Here is a 16,933-nt window from a genome sequence, read left to right on the forward strand (position 1 = left end):
CATCGGGACGATCAGATTGGTAGTAACATTGGGAGAAGACTCGCGAACTGTTTCCAAGTTACTTGAGTTTGTGGTAATCGATTGTCCAGCTACGTACAATGCAATTTTGGGCCGACCTGTGCTGATGACGTTTGAAGCCATAACCTCTATCCGCCACCTAGCAATAAAATTCCCTTCAGCTGCGAGAATATGCACCGTTAGAGGTGACCAACTCACTGCCAGAGAATGTTATAGCATTTCTATGAAGGGAAAATCACAACTCGGGCAGCAAGCTATGGTCATAAATGATGGAGGTGAGGAGTCCCAGGAAGTGGAAGTTACTTGTGGGACAGAAGAACCTCAAGAAACAAAGGATAGCGACGTCGCTCCACATGATGACATTGATCCACGAATAGGTGAAGATAGGTCAGAGCTCCAAGCTATTGAAGAGCTCGAGGAAGTAAACATTGACCCCAATGAAGCTTCAAGAGTCGTGAAGATTGGGAAGAATCTAAATGATAAAAGGAAGACAGACCTGATCATGTTCTTACAAGAGAATCTCGACGTTTTCGCCTGGTCACATGAAGACATGGTGGGAATAAGCCCCTGTGTAATCATGCACACTCTAAATTTGGACAAGAACGTGCTTGCAAAATCCCAAAAATTGAGACGCTTGGGAACAGTCCGAGCTGAAGCTCTTGAGGAAGAAGTAGCTAGAATATTAAAATGCGAGTTTATTCGTGAAGCAAAATACCCAATTTGGGTTGCCAATCCCGTGCTGGTCCCAAAACCAAATGGGAAATGGAGGACCTGCATCGACTTCTTCGACCTGAACAAAGCTTGTCCCAAGGATTGATCAGTTGGTAGATGCCACGGTAGGTCACGAGCTCATGTCCTTCATGGATGCGTACTCTGGATATAACCAGATCGCGATGAATCCTACAGACCAGGAACATCTTCATGAGCCCAAATAACGTATATTGTTATAAAGCCATGCCCTTTGAGCTGAAGAATGCCGGAGCTACATATCAACAAGTAGAAGTTACTTGTGGGATGGAAGAACCTCAACAAGTAGAGGATAGTAACGTCGCCCCACGTGATGACATTGACCCTCGAATGGGCGAAGACAAGTCAGAACTCCAAGCCATAGAGGAGCTCGAGGAAGTAAACATTGACCCTAAAGAAGCTTCAAGAGTCGTAAAGGTTGGGAAGAATTTGGATGATAAAAAGAAGGAGCTGGTCAATTTCTTACAAGAGAATCTGGACGTTTTCGCCTGGTCACATGAAGATATGGTGGGAATAAGCCCAAGTGTAATCATGCACACTTTAAATTTGGACAAGAATATGCCTGCGAAATCCCAAAAATGGAGACGCTGGGGAACAGTCTGAGCTGAAGCTCTTGAGGAAGAAGTACCTTGACTATTAAAGTGCAGGTTTATTCGTGAAGAAAAATACCCAATTTGGGTCGCCAATCCCGTGCTGGTCCCAAAGCCAAATGGGAAATGGAGGACCTGCATCAACTTCTCCAATTTGAACAAAGCTTGTCCCAAAGATTGTTTCCCACTACCAAGGATTGATCAGTTGGTAGATGCCACGACAGGTCACGAGCTCATGTCCTTCATGGATGCGTATTCTGGATATTACCAGATCGCAATGAATCCTGCAGACCAGGTGATACGAACCACACCAACACTGTGATGAAACCCGACACCAAATATGGAACAGCCACCAAGAACAGACGAGATTGGAATGGAACCGCGACCCAATGCTTAGCCAAGCACGAACCTTGGTATGAGGAAGACGCCACAAACGGGGATGGGAATCCGTTTGATAAGTCGGATTGAACGCCACAAGGGATACCCTTGATAAGTTCGGATAGTCTCTTCAAGAACTCAAGAAGAAAACTCACAAATTTTCATTCAACATAATCTGCTTTTTCACATTGTTTTGGCAGTCCTTATAAGGACGAAAATTACATGAAAACAAGACCCTTGGTCTTCCTAATGAAACCGAAAAATTAAGGGCAGCCCCTTTGTCTTCCTAATGAAAACCGAAATTAAAGACAAGCCTTTTGTCTTCCTCATGAAAACCGAAATTAAAGACAAGAGGACTATTGGACTCACACAAGTCAAATGTTTGACTTATCACAAAATAAACAAAGACTAAAAGACGTGATTAAAAATAAAAAGACTCATTACAAGAAGCTAAATATTGATCAAGCTCCTAAACTGGTGTCCTCATCATTCCTCCCCTCTTGGCTTGGATCAACTGGAACTTGACTTGGATTTTGAGTCTTGGTGTCCTCATCACCAGGAACACACTAGCTGTAACGCCCTGGATAACCAAGATCGTTACATTGTGCGTTTAAACTAGTGCAAGACTAACCAAGTCATTTAAATAAAAAAAATTGTGAATCTAAAGTCATTAACAGGTTAGGTTTAAAAGATTCTGGTCATAAACAAATGATTTTCATTATAATAAATGTTTGGTATATGGGATCCCAAGTCAGGGTTTAAACGACATATTTACAAGATTTCCAAAAGTTATAAATAATCAAGACCACTCTAATGGAAAAATACACGTTTTAGGTTTCCGTCCTTGTACAATCCCTCGACTGTGGCAGCCGAGCAACTGACAATGTACACCTCGCCCCCATAGCTCTCCAACCCATGGTCGATTCATCTTACCCTTGCCTTTACCTGCACCACGTAGCACCCGTGAGCTGAGGCCCAGCAAGAAAACTATAACATCATAGCACAATCAATATTGATAACCAAATAATTCACCAAGCATAACCAAATAATTTACAAGACATTAATCAATTATCCAGCAAGCCATAGCATTCACTTAATCAGTGATAATAGTCGATAAATCAGCAATCTAACATCCAAATACACAATATATCATATTCATCAAGTTAACATCTGAACACATATCATATAATAACTAGGGTCGACGCCCATAGAATGCACCCTCTGTTTAATCCACTGTGTTTGGCTCACTTAGGCCAAGTCCAGTGTTCAACCCACTGACTCCGGTCCGCTTAAACCAAGCTTAGTGATTATTAAGCTGTCCTCGGCTACCAGTGGCTGAGCCGCGCCCTGTGCGCCAATATAAATTTTGGCACTCTTAGGCTGTTTATTTCATGTTCACATGGCATAATACCATCATACAATATTGCATTCAAGTATAGGGAACCCTTAGTCCCAACACAGTCACACAACCAGGTGCAGTTTTCTTACCTTTAATTCTGAGTACGATCCTACCCCGAGCCCTAGCGTACACCTAGTCACAACCATGATAAAGGATTCCATCAATAATAAGTGAATTAAGGTTTATGGACCAAGTTCTAGCCTTCGGGACATCGAATTCCACCAAGCACGGTAGTGGAATCGATCCCGAGCACCCTAGGTTAAGTTTCCGCACCTTAAACCTCCTCAAGGCCAAAAATTCCTTTAAGAGCCGCAACCCTAGGCCCTCCATGCCATGGCCCGCCTCCTACCAGAGGCTCAACCTCCCCAAATAGCATACACGGGCTGCGACCCTACACTCCCCATGCCGCGACTCGCCCTTCTTTTTGGCTCCCATTTGTTCTAGAGGGCTGCGACACACCAAGAATAGAGCTGCGACTCGACCCCTTCGAACCCAGAAAAATCTCCATTTTCATCCACCAAATCTCAACCAAACTAACCCAAAATCATCCCAACAACATAATTCAACTATCCCAATATTTCTAATATGTTCCCAGTAATAAAAACCTAACAGAAAACTAGCTCAAAACCTTATCCAAAACTCCAATTCAACCTTTAACTTCAAAGACCCAAGAACACTTAAAACTCAGCATTTAAATATTAAAACCATCATTCAAAGCTTACCTCAAACTCTGCTTGAATCCACCAACTAATACTGAATTAATCTCCAAGTCTAGAGCTCCAATTATTGTGAACCTAGCCCAAAAATCCTTTGGTTCAATGGCTAGCTTGGAAGGACTTCTTGAGAGAAAAGAGAGAGTAACTGGAGAGGGAGAGTCGGTTCAGGCAGGGCTTCTAAACATTTCCTACCTTTTGTCTTATCTAACTTAAGTCTCTTAAGTTAATCCCAAGGCTCGGGGTACCAAAAACGTCCCCGAGGCAAAATGGTACATTTCCCCAATATTCCCTCCTAAACTCTCTAACTTCAAATATATCTCCATTTATTTATTTTCATAACCCAATAACCCAAATAAATGTCTATTACCCAAAATACCCCTTGACTCGCCCCGAGTTGGGTATTAGGTCCCGTTGTGACTTTCCCGCTAACTTGCTCCCTAGGATCGCCTCATGCCGTATGCTGCAAATATATCCACATAATAATGTAGTCTCAACAGTTTATCACAAATAATTACATCTATGCCCTCAACGGGCAAAAATTACAATTATGCCCTTACAAGCTAAACGGGGCCCACATGCTTATCTAATATTCATAAACATGCATTTCACATATCCATATAATCATAGGATCATGCATATCACATAATCATGCATTTTATCAGTAATTCACATAACTACCAATTATGTCCTCGTGTCACACTTATCAAGACTCTTAAGCCTTATTAGTAATTTTGGGTCGTTACACTAGCTTCATGACCCCAATAACGTATATTGCTATAAAGTTATGCCCTTTGGGCTAAAGAATGTCGGAGCTACATATCAACGCTTGGTCAACAAAATGTTTGCTAATCAGATCAGGAGAAGTATGGAAGAGTATATCGATAATATGCTTGTTAAATCAAAGACTGCCAATAACCATGTGTCCAATCTAGAAGAATGTTTTGGGATATTGAGGAGGTATGGAATGAAGCTGAATCCTCAGAAGTGCACTTTCGGAGTGGCATCTGGAAATTTTTTGGGACTCATTGTCAATACGAGGGGGATAGAGGCGAATCCTGATAAAATCAGATCGTTGTTATAAATGCCCTCGCCCAGGTCGTGTAAAGAAGTTCAAAGCCTGATTGGAAAGGTGGCAGCTTTGAATCATTTCATTTCAAAATCAACTGACAAGTGCCTGTCATTCTACAACTTTCTCAAGGGAAACAAAAAATTTGAATGGACTGAGGAGTGCGAACAGGTATTCCTCGACCTGAAAATGCACCTGGCCGAGCCCCCAGTGTTATCTAAGCCTATGTTTGGAGAACCTCTATTCCTTTATTTGGCGGTGACAGAAAATGTAGTCAGTGTCGTGTTAATTTGAGAAGAAGATCATGCTCAAAAACCAATATATTTATAAGCAAGAGACTTCTCGGAGCTGAGTCACGATACCCACTGATAGAGAAGCTGGCATTCTATCTAATATTGGCTTCGAGGAAGCTCCGGCCATATTTCTAGTCTCATTCAATCAACGTCATGACCGACCAACCTTTAAGGTTGTGTTGCAAAAACCTAAAACGTCGGGATGTGTTTTAAAATGGGCTATCGAGCTTAGCCAGTTTGAGATATTGTACGTGCCACGGACCTCAATCAAAAGTCAGGCCCTTGTTGATTTTATGGCTGGATGCACCAGATTTCAAGAGGAGCTCTTGAAGGAACCGATGCAAGAGTTATGGAAAATCTTCGTATATGGATCATCAAACGAGAACGGATCGGGAGCTGGGATCATCTTAATCTCCCCAGAAGGGCATCGATTTCATACAACTCTGAGATTCAGATTCGAGGCGTCCAACAACAAAAACGAATATGAGGCCTTATTAGCTGGGCTGAGAATGGCAAGGGAGCTCAAGGCGAAGGCCGTCTAATGCTATAGTGATTCTCAACTCGTGGTTAATTAGGTGTTGGGAGAATATCAAGCTCAAGATACCAAGATGGTAGCCTACCTAGCTAAGGTGAAGGGAGAACTGTCTGAATTTGAGTACAGTACTGCTAAATAGATACCTCGTGAGCAAAACTCTAATGTTGACGCTTTGGAGCGGCTTGCCACCACCAAAGAAGCTGAGATATTGAATGTGGTGCCAGTGGAGTTCTTGGAAAGTCAAAGTGTGACAGAAGAAATGATAGAGGTCGAAATGATCGACACAAGACCGACCTGGGTGACTCCCATAATGGAATACTTCATAACAAGAAGGCTACCTGATGACAGAAAGGACGCAAGAAAAATACTTTATCAAGCTCCGCGGTATGTAATAGTGGATGGGACCTTGTACCGATGTGGTCATTCATTGCCTCTCCTACGATGTGTTCTGCCCGAGGAAGCTAAAACCATTTTACAAGAAGTGCACGAAGGCTTTTGTGGAGATCATGCTGGGGGGCAAAACCCAGCACTGAAAATACTGCGACAAGGCTATTTTTGGCCCACTTTAACAAAAGACTCAATCTCGTATGTTCTGAAGTGCGACAAATGCCAGTGATTCGCCATAGTTGCCCGAGTTGCTCCAGTCGAGCTAACAATGATCTCATCCCCATAGCCATTTCTGGTATGGGGAATCGACCTAATAGGGTCCCTACCTATGGGAAAGGGAGGAGTTCGTTACGCGGTAGTAGAGATCGACTATTTCACAAAGTGGATAGAAGCCGAACCTCTAGCAACCATCACTTCAAAAAGAGTCCTAGACTTTGTGGTGAAGAGTATTATATGTCGGTTCGGGCTCCCTAAAAAGATCGTGTCAGACAATGGGACACAGTTCGACAATGATCTCTTCACTGACTTTTGTGAAAAATACGGCATTACTAAGAGTTTCTCTTTAGTAGCATATCCGCAGGTGTTGAGTCTAGTTTATGTCATGGTTAGGTGGTGTTTTAGGTAGTCTTCTTTTATGTTGTTTTTATTTCATTTAGTGTAGTTTTACGCTTTTGTTTGTTTTTTTTTTTACAGTTTTAGTGAATAAAAATGAAGATTTGAATACTTGGAGGAAATTGGTTCAAAAAGAGAAGAAAAACCCAAGTTTCAATGTTGTTTTCAATAAATGATGGATCTCAACATGATTTGAAGGCATTGCTGATTTTTCGGGTTTAAAAATGCATGAATTGAAGAATTCCTTAAGAGCCAAGACTTGAGCAATTTGGAACTACGGCCAACCTCTTCACATAAGCATTATTTCGGAGTTTAGACTCGGGCCACAGCATGGCTTTGGAGGGCCAGGCTTGGCAGAGCTAATTCCCAGGGAAACAAAGAGATGAGCCGCGGATTTGAGGTGCAAATTTTCTGGAAATTAGGACACGGGCTGCGGCATGGTGGAAGTAGGGCCGCGACTCACCTCTTTTCAAAACGAAAAAAATAGGTTTTAAAGGGGGAAAAACGGGAAATCGAGAAGAGGCTAGAGAGGAATAGAGAGAGATAGTTTGGATGGCTGAAAAGCTTGGAGAACACTCAAGGAGGATTCTCAATTGTTTGTTATTCATCTATTTCTTTATGTTTTTGTTGAATTTCTTTGTGTTTAGAATGGCAGTTATGAACTAATTTTCTGTTTAGGGCTGTTAATTGAATCACTTGAATCTATATTATGAACTAATGAAATTATCATTCCTTCTTCATCTTCTTTTCAATTCCTGGAAATCTATGCTTATTGATTGGCCATCTATAGTCATTACCTGTATGTTTTTGAATCAAAATCTGAGAAGTGCGATTTGAATTATCTTTGGTTGTTCAGGACACAATTATAATTTGGAACGAGAGTATCTAGATTAATTGTGTAACTATCTTTTGAGTTGTTGTGATTAATGTTGTCTTTGTGATTAAAATTACCATAGAAATATAGGAAATTTTCACTTAGGTTGAGTTTATGATTCACAACATGATTATAAGCTGCTTTTGTCAACTCGTTAATTGAAATAGGAAGAAAGAAGAAGAAATTGGTAATTTGTATTAGGGATTAATAGGGAGGATAGATGATGAGATTAAATGCCCTAATTACTCTCTTATTATTTAAATCAAGGTTTTTATGATATTTATTGTTTTGCAAAAGGTTCCTAATTATTGTTTCTGCAATTTATATTTTCTTCTGCATTATTACAAGAATCAAAGTTTAATTGACCAAATAGAAACAAAAAGATTAATTGATTGGTAATTGGTGATTCAGTCCATGAGGACGATACTTGGTTTTACCAAGATTATTATTAATTTGTGATACATGCACTTGCATAGCAATAAATTTCGCAACAAGTTTTTGGCGCCGTTGCCGAGGACTGAAAACTATCAATATCAGTCTAATTAATTTTATTTCTAATTTGGTTATTTTTTGTCTTGTTTCTAATTTGTTTCAGCTGCGTTTCTTTTTCAATTTCATGTAGTTTTGTTATATACGTAGCAGAAGAGGAGTAGGCAGTCTTGTTCCTGTTAATCCTAAGATTGAGAAGGCTTGCAAACAAAACAGAAGAAACAAGAGGTTGGCTCGTCAGACTGTGGAGATGGCACAAAATGATGGGAGTAATGAGGTTCCCGAGGTTATTCAAGGTAGGCTCAAAATCCTGCTACAAGGAGGCTGAGAGACTATGTACTGCCCACTGTAATGGGAGTCCTAAGCTGTATAAGACCGCCGGCTGTGGAGGCTAATAATTTTGAGATTAAGCCGGCGATCTTGCGAATGGTGCAGTCCACTGTCCAGTTTGGTGGTTTTCCTTCTGAAGACCCCCATATGCACTTGGCGAATTTCTTGGAGTTGTGTGATACCTTCAAATACAATGGGGTCAGTGATGATTCTATAAGGTTGAGACTCTTCCCATTTTCTCCGCGGGAGAGAGCTAAGAGCTGCCTTAATTCACTGCAGGCAAACTCTATTAATATGTGGCAAGACCTTGCTCAAAAATTCTTGGCCAAGTTTTTCCCTCCCTCGAAGGCTGCTAAATTGAGGGGAGAAATTAATAACTTCTATCAGATGGATGAGGAGTCATTATATGATGCTTGGGAATGTTTCAAGGAGCTATTAAGGAAATGTCCCCATCATGGTATAGAAAAGTGGATGTTGGTCCACAATTTTTACAATGGGCTGTGTGGTACAACAAGAACAATTATTGATCCTGCAGCTGCTGAGGCATTCATGAGTAAGAGTGCCAACGAAGCTTATGAACTGTTAGAGGACATGGACACAAACAATCATCAGTGGTCTGATGAGAGGTCATCTGGGGTTAGAAAGGTAGCTGGGGTACATGAACCTAATGCAATTACTGTTCTGACAGCACAAGTTTGTTGACAAAACAATTGCAGTAGAATATTGTGTATGCTAATGCAATTCAGATGGAAACTACATGTGAAATTTGTGGTGGTTCTCATTCTTTTGATCAGTGTCCTACTAGTAATAATAATAACATTCCTATGGACCAAGCTCAGGTTCAAGCTGTGGGAAATTTTCAGAGGCCATTCAACAATCCATTCTCCAACGCTTACAATCATGGATGAAGAAATCATCCCAAATTTTCTTGGAGAAACAATCAGGGCCAACAACCTCAGATTCAGGGTCAGTTTCAACAGAATATGCCTTAACAACCAATGAATCAAGCCTCTTCATCACAATAGCCTAGGCCACAAGCTCCACCAGACGGGCCTAATGAATTACAAGCTGTGTTGCTGACTCTCACCAACACTCAAACTCAGTTCATGACTGAGATCAGATCTTCTATTAGAAATCTTGAAACAAAATTGGGGCAGTTGGCTAATATGTTGAATAATAGATCACAGGGAAACTTGCCTAGCAACACTGAAGTTAATCCTAAGGAGCAAGTTCAGGCAATTACTCTGAGGAGTGGTAAACAAATTGAGCAGTCTAGTGTACAACAATCAGTGGTTTAGAATGAAGATTTGGGTGAAAAGTCTGATACAGTTGAGTAAGGGGTTATTGAAAATCACAAGAGTACAGAGAAGATTCCTCTAGTTGTTGTTGACCAGCCAGCTCGAGCTCCATATCCTCAGAGGCTTAGAAAAACTACTCTTGATAAACAGTTTTCTAAGTTTTTAGAGGTGTTCAAAAAGCTGCATATCAATATTCCTTTTACCGAGGTTTTGGAGCAGATGCCCAGTTATGTAAAATTCATGAAAGAGATTTTGTCTAAGAAAAGAAAGATGGAAGACTATGAAACTATGGTGCTCACTGAGGAATGTAGTGCAATATTGCAAAGGAAGCTGCTCCAAAAGTTGAGAGATCCGGGGAGCTTTACTATATCTTGCACAATTGGAAAATTTGAGTGTAAGCATGCCTTATGTAATTTGGGGGTGAGTATTAATCTGATGCCCTTATCTGTGTTCAGAAGACTTGGTTTAGGTGAAGCAAGACCAACAACAGTTACTCTACAATTAGCAGATCGATCGGTGAAGCATCCACGGGGTGTCATTGAAGATGTTCTTATGAAGGTGGATAAGTTTATTTTTCCTGCTGACTTTATCATTCTTGACATGGAGGAGGATACAGATGTACCTATTATTCTTGGAAGACCATTTCTAGCCACTGGCCAAGCTCTCATTGATGTTCAAAAGGGAGAGCTTAAACTCAGAGTTCAAGGAGATGAGGTGGTATTCAATGTCTTCAAGGCAATGATGTATCTGAGGGCTAGTGACAGTTGCTATAGTGTGGATGTGATAGATAAAGTAGTCTCTAAAAGAAGGGTGAGTAGTGATACCCTAGAGGCGGTGTTGATAGGGTGTGAGGAAGATGATGATGCTGAGAAGAGAGAATATGTAAATTGGATTAACTCTTACCAACCGTACAGGAAGATGTTTGAAGAGTAGGCGGAGGGACCCGAACGACCATTAACATCTATTTAGCAGTCACCGTAATTGGAATTAAAGGCTCTTCCAGATCATTTGTGTCATGCATACTTGGGAGAGAAGGAGACTTTACCTGTAATTGTTTCAGCTGACCTCTCAAAAACTGAATTGGAGAAATTGTTGAGGGTTTTACGGGATAATAATTTGGCCATTGGGTGTACATTGGCGGATATCAGAGGAATAAGTCCTTCAACAGTAATGCATAAAGTTTTATTGGAGGAAGATAGAAAGCCATCTATAGAGGCTCAAAGAAGACTCAATCCAGCTATGAAGGAGGTTGTACTTGAGCAGATCCTTAAATGGTTGGACGTCGGGGTGATCTACCCAATTTATGATAGTGCAAGGGTGAGCCCAGTGCAAGTGGTACCGAAGAAGGGTGGTATGACCGTGGTGAAGAATGAAAACAATGAACTCATTCCAACTAGAACTGTGACGGAGGATTTGTATTGATTACCGCAAGCTCAATAAGGCTACAAGGAAGGATAATTTTCCTTTACCTTTCCTTGACCAAATGCTTGACAGATTAGCAGGCCACAACTACTAATGTTTCTTGGATGGGTATTCAGGGTACCATCAGATTGCTATTGCACCAGAGGACCAAGAGAAAACAACATTTACATGTCCCTATGACACATTTGCTTTCAGGATAATGCCATTCGGACTATGTAATGCTCCAGCCAAAGATGCACGATGGCTATTTTTTCGGATATGGTGGAAATGAACATTGAAATTTTCATGGATGATTTTTCTGTTTTGTTCTTTGTTTGATATATGTTTGGGTAACTTGGAGAAAGTATTGAACCGATGTGAAAAACAAAACTGGTGTTAAATTGGGAAAAAAATCCATTTTATGGTAAAATAAGGAATTGTTCTAGGACACAAGATCTCTAGAGATGGTATTGAGGTGGATAAAGCAAAAATTGCAACAATTGAGAAATTACCACCTCCGGTGTTAGTGAAAGGTGTAAGAAGTTTCCTTGGCCACGCAAGGTTTTATCGAAGATTCATCAAAGATTTTTCTAAAGTGTCTAAGCCCCTTTTCTTCACTGTTGATGAATGGTGTGGTTTTTGATTTTAATGAGGAGTGCCTTCATGCTTTCAAGGTACCCAAGGAGAAGCTGATATCCGCACCTATTGTTGTGGCTCCATACTGGGACTTACCGTTTGAATTGATGTGTGACGCTAATGATTATGCTGTGGGTGCAGTTTTGGGGCAGCATATTGACAAGGTATTTCGCTCCATTTACTATGCTAGTAGAACTATCAATGATGCACAATTGAATTACACCACAACATAAAAAGAGTTGCTAGCCATAGTGTTTGCTTTTGACAAGTTAAAAACCTTATCTGATTGGTAATAAGGTTATTGTGTATACTGATCACTCCGCTATCAAGTACTTGATGACTAAGAAAGATGCAAAGCCTCGCTTAATCAGATGGGTTCTATTGCTACAAGAGTTTGATATGGAGATTCGAGACAAAAGGGTACTGAGAACCTGGTAGCTGATCACTTGTCAAGACTTGAAGTAAAAGAGAGTCAGAATGAGAAAGCTGTGCAGATTAATGATTTCTTTCCAGATGAAAAGTTATTTGGGGTGAGTGAAAATTTTGTTGTACCTTGGTTTTTTGAGTTTGTGAATTTCCTTGTTGCAAAGGTTGTGCTTCCTGAGATGACGAGGCAACAGTTGAAGAAATTTTACTCTGAGGTGAAGCAATACTATTGGGAATAACCTATTCTCTATAAGCATTGTGTTGACCAAATCATTCGCCGTTGTGTACTTGAGGATGAAATGCATTCTATTCTTGCCCATTGCCACAATTTACAACGTGGTGGGCATTTTGGAGCCACAAGAACAGCAGCTAAGGTATTGCAAAGTGGTTTCTATTGGCCAACTCTATTTAAAGATGCTAATTCATTTGTGAAGGCTTGTGATCGGTGTCAGCGCACTGGTAATATCTCAAGGAGAAATGAGATGCCCCTTAATGTGATTTTGGAAGTTGAGATTTTTTATGTTTGGGGCATTGAATTTATGGGTCCATTTCCACCATCTTACAATAATGAGTATATCCTGCTAGCAGTTGATTATGTGTCAAAATGGGTGGAAGTTGCTGCTACGTAGACCAATGACGGTAAAACTGTGTTGAACTTTCTACATAAACATATTTTCACTCGTTTTGGTACACCTCGAGCTCTCATTAGCGATGAAGGGAGTCATTTTGTCAACAAACAACTTGATGCACTTTTAGCTCGCTATGGTTTATACCACTGCACTACATTGCCATATCACCCCCAATCAAATGGCCAAGCTGAAATTTCAAACAGGGAGGGAGGTGAAAAGTATCCTTGAAAAGACTGTGGATAGTTCAAGGAAAAACTGGTCAAAGAAGTTGGATGATGCACTATGGGCTTACAGAATCGCATTTAAAACACTGATAGGTATGTCTCCATATCTCTTAGTTTTTGGAAAAGCTTGTCATCTTCCAGTTGAGTTAGAGCACAAGGCATATTGGGCAATGAAAAAGTTAAACTTTGATTGGAATGCTGCTAGTGAGAATAGAATTTTGCAACTTAATGAGCTTGATGAATTTCGTAATGAGGCATACGAAAATGCAAAAATCTATAAGGAGCGAACCAAAGCTTGGCATGACAAGAACCTAGTCATAAAATAATTTCAACTTGGACAATAGGTACTTCTTTTTAATTCAAGGTTGAGACTATTTCCTGAAAAATTGAAGTCAAGGTGGTCAGGTCCTTTTACTGTTGCGAGAGTGTTTCGATACGGCTCAATAGAAGTGCAAGGAAAGAATGGAAATCCTTTCAAGGTGAACGGGCAGCGGATGAAGCCATACTTGGGCAGTGCATTTGATCAAGCAAAGTCAATTATCCTCTTGAAGCCCTTTTGAAGAGGAGTTCAGCGTCCGACTAAATGACGTTAGCGACAGCGCTCGTGGGAGGAATCCCATATATTTTTATTGCTTTCTTTACTTTTTAGTCTAGTTGGAAAAGAGTTTTAAGTTTAATTTTTGCACTTGTAAATTATGAATATTTGGTTTATTATTGTACACATGGAATCGTGGAAAGCGCAAAAAATGATCAAATAAAAAAAATGAAAAAAATACAATGAATTTTTTTTCCTTAAGGGCTGCGACATAGCCTTATTGAGCCGCGGCATGGCCCCTTACAGAGGCACAAGGATTCTCTTTAGGTGTAGGCGGGCCGCGACATGGATAGGGTGAGTCGCGACAAGAGGAGTCGAGGATGCCCAGAAAATTGCTATGGGCCGCAGCATGATAGAGTTGAGCCGCGGCCCTGACTCATCAGGATTTCTAGATATTTGATGCGGGTCGTGGCATTGAAAAGGTAGGGCCGCGGCCCGTGTCTCGCAGATAGGGTTAAATCCCCAATTTTTTTCAACCTTTTTCTTCATTCTCTTCTCCTTCTCAGCCATAACCTCCCTTCTCTTCATTTTTTCATACCAATTTCTTCATCTCATACCCTTTATTTCAAAGAAAAAAAAAGGTAAAGAGACACCCACTCTTCCATGGAGTTTTGATTATTTCACTTGGCAAGGAGACAAGAAGAAGAAGACAATGTATGAAGGTCTCACATTCAAGTAAGTGTCACGTACCCTTTTAGGTGATTTCTTATTGCAAACTTGGAAAAAATTGATAGTTGGCTGTGTAGAAATTAGTGGGGCATGTTGTTTGGAGCTTCTTGGGTGGATTATAATTGTTGAATTTATGATGATTTGGATTGTTTGAGAATTTTTTTTATTGAGAAATTGAGTGGTTATGTTTGGTGTGAGTGTTTGGGTTGCTTGTTCATTGTGATTTGGTGATCTTGGAGAGTGGGAAATCAAGGAGAGGTGCTGCCCTCATTGTTTTAGGAACATGGAACGTTTAGAAATTGTTGAAGAATTATTATGGCCCCTAGACCTAAAAGAAACCCACCCCGAGCTGCCAATAAAAATAATGCTTCCACATCCCGAGACCAAAACCCCTAACCACCACCTCCTGCTGACTATGATACTAATTTATTTGCCAATAAATAGGCACCCGATATGTTCAAAAGAATTCATGAGAATTTGTGGTTAGGGAGAGAGGGTTTGAGTTTCAAGAGGAACCATTTGAACATAATCCCACCTATGATCTCATTCGTGCTGAGATAGTGAGAAGAAATTGGGGTATTTTCTGCAACTCCACCCGCGTTGGCATGGTAAATTATTCACAGATGTTTGAGTTTTATGCCAAGTTCCCTTATCTTGATGCTGAACACCAAAACTTTATTCGTGGTAAAAAGGTTCCTACTGAAATTTATTCATTTAATTCATTGATGCACCTCCCTACTTTGTCTGCACTAGACGATGAGCATTGGAAATTGGCTCACTTTAGTGAGCCAGACTATAATGCAGTGGCTGAAACTTTGAGTATGGAGGGGGCTCATTTTAATTATCAGCATAGCAAGGTCAAAGATATGTACCGGTGGCAACTTAATCCGATTGCCAAGGCCTGGGTTTATTTTGTTAGTTGCCGCATGTTGCCTACTTCTCACTTATCTACTATTGATAAACAGCATTGTTTGTTGGTGTATGTTATCATGACGAAGATGGCAGTTGATGTGGGCCGAGTCATTCGTTATAGCATCCACAATATTAGTAAGTTCAACACCACTGCTGGCGTTGCCCATTTACTTTTATCACTACCCTGTGTGAAACTTATGATGTACCGGTCTTTGCAAGTGATATGGTTTGGAAGCCCATGGGACCGATTAATCAGACTCTCTTTGCTGCCTTTCCTCTGGCCTCTCTTGTTCCACCACCACTTGGGCAGCATTATAAGCATCGAAGGGTTGATGAAGCAGCCGACACTGACCCCGTGGACGAGGAGGGGGCTGATGGTGCAGGTTCCAGTAACCCCGCATCACATTTGGCACTTGGTAGGCCTATTGATGAACACACTCAGCGTACACATGATCGACTGGATTATATCATCCGCATTACAATGATTACATAGTACAACATAATGAGTATTGGCGTGTTCATGTGGAAGAATTGAATGCTTTGGTAACTATGTGGACGATGAGTTCAGCGGATGAACACTACTTCACCGCTCCACCATAGTTTCACCCATACAACCCACCACCACCACTGCCGCCATACTGATGTGGTGTATTTTTTGTGGTAAGTTTTCTCCTTGGTTTTCATGTCACATTGGGGACAATGTGAAGTTTTAGTTTGGGGGAGGGGCTTATTGTTTTTGCTTCATTTTTGTTCCTTTTAGTTTAATGTTTTAATTTTAGTTGTGTCTTTTGTGTCGAAAAGTTAAGCCAATGAAATTTCTTTAATAATGTCGTTTGTCATCACTTGTGAAATAGAGATTGTGTGAATAACCGTGTGCTTGGTTTGATCACTCTTTGGATTAATTTTAATGCTTCTTGGAAATTTTAATATGTTGTGTAAATGTGAGTAATTAGCATATGTTATACATGTTTTACTTGGGTATGAGGAATGAATTGTGGAATAGGATATGACTTGCATTGCTTGTCTTTTGAGACGAAATCCTTGATGAAATGTGTGTTGGAAAATGATCTAGGCAATTTTGTTGGAACATTTGAGCCTTTCAAGCTTGCCGATATTATTTTATCTTTAGTTTGCCCCTTTGTGCCTTAACTTGCTTGATTAATTGTTTAACCACATTATTAAGCCAAAAATGTACCCATTATTATTTTTTCTTGTCCTTGAATTATGCCATAAGCTTAGAAATAAGTTTGGGGGAAAGAATTGTATTGGGTGAGATTGTTGATATGTGGATAAATGATGTATTTTAATGATCGAGAGAAATGTAAAAGTTCTTGCAACATCACTAATTTCTGTATATCATTCTTAAAAAGAAAAGGATAAAGGAAAAAGGAAAAGAAGACATTAAAAAAAAAAGAGAGTGATAAATAATTAAATAAAGTGATGTTGGAGCATTGTTTTGTGATTTCTCAATTGTTGGAAAGTTGGTGAATTGAGGGATGGTTATTAAATGCAAGATGGTTGGTTTGATTGGTTTTTGATGTGCTTATGGTATAATGAAGCTTAAATGTCTTTTCAACTACCGTTACCTAAGCCAAAATGTTATGAACCTTAAAAGTCCTATTGATTCCAAAACATGTGTTGTTGACATGAATGGAGAAAGGAAAGCATGCAAGCGTATTGAATATTGGTTAGTGGATTGTTGGTATGCG

General features: G+C 40.2%; 2 protein-coding genes and 1 non-coding gene across 3 annotated transcripts; 2 read left to right on the plus strand and 1 right to left on the minus strand.

Moving 5' to 3' along the window:
• The first annotated feature begins 8,455 nt into the window (after positions 1-8,455).
• On the plus strand, positions 8,456-9,342 carry LOC133799924 (uncharacterized). The gene is made up of 2 exons (XM_062237912.1): positions 8,456-9,127; positions 9,229-9,342. The coding sequence occupies exons 1-2, from the start codon at positions 8,456-8,458 to the stop codon at positions 9,340-9,342; spliced, it is 786 nt and encodes a 261-aa protein (XP_062093896.1).
• Positions 8,789-8,895, minus strand: LOC133802816 (small nucleolar RNA R71). The gene has a single exon (XR_009877563.1). It is a non-coding gene; the product is annotated as a small nucleolar RNA R71 (small nucleolar RNA).
• A 3,660-nt stretch (positions 9,343-13,002) lies between the features above and the next one.
• On the plus strand, positions 13,003-13,608 carry LOC133799925 (uncharacterized). The gene is made up of 2 exons (XM_062237913.1): positions 13,003-13,346; positions 13,413-13,608. Exons 1-2 carry the CDS (start codon positions 13,003-13,005, stop codon positions 13,606-13,608), a joined length of 540 nt encoding a protein of 179 aa, XP_062093897.1.
• Positions 13,609-16,933: the final 3,325 nt, after the last annotated feature.

Source organism: Humulus lupulus, chromosome 9 (genome assembly GCF_963169125.1).
Source record: "Humulus lupulus chromosome 9, drHumLupu1.1, whole genome shotgun sequence".
Taxonomy (NCBI): Eukaryota; Viridiplantae; Streptophyta; class Magnoliopsida; order Rosales; family Cannabaceae; genus Humulus; species Humulus lupulus.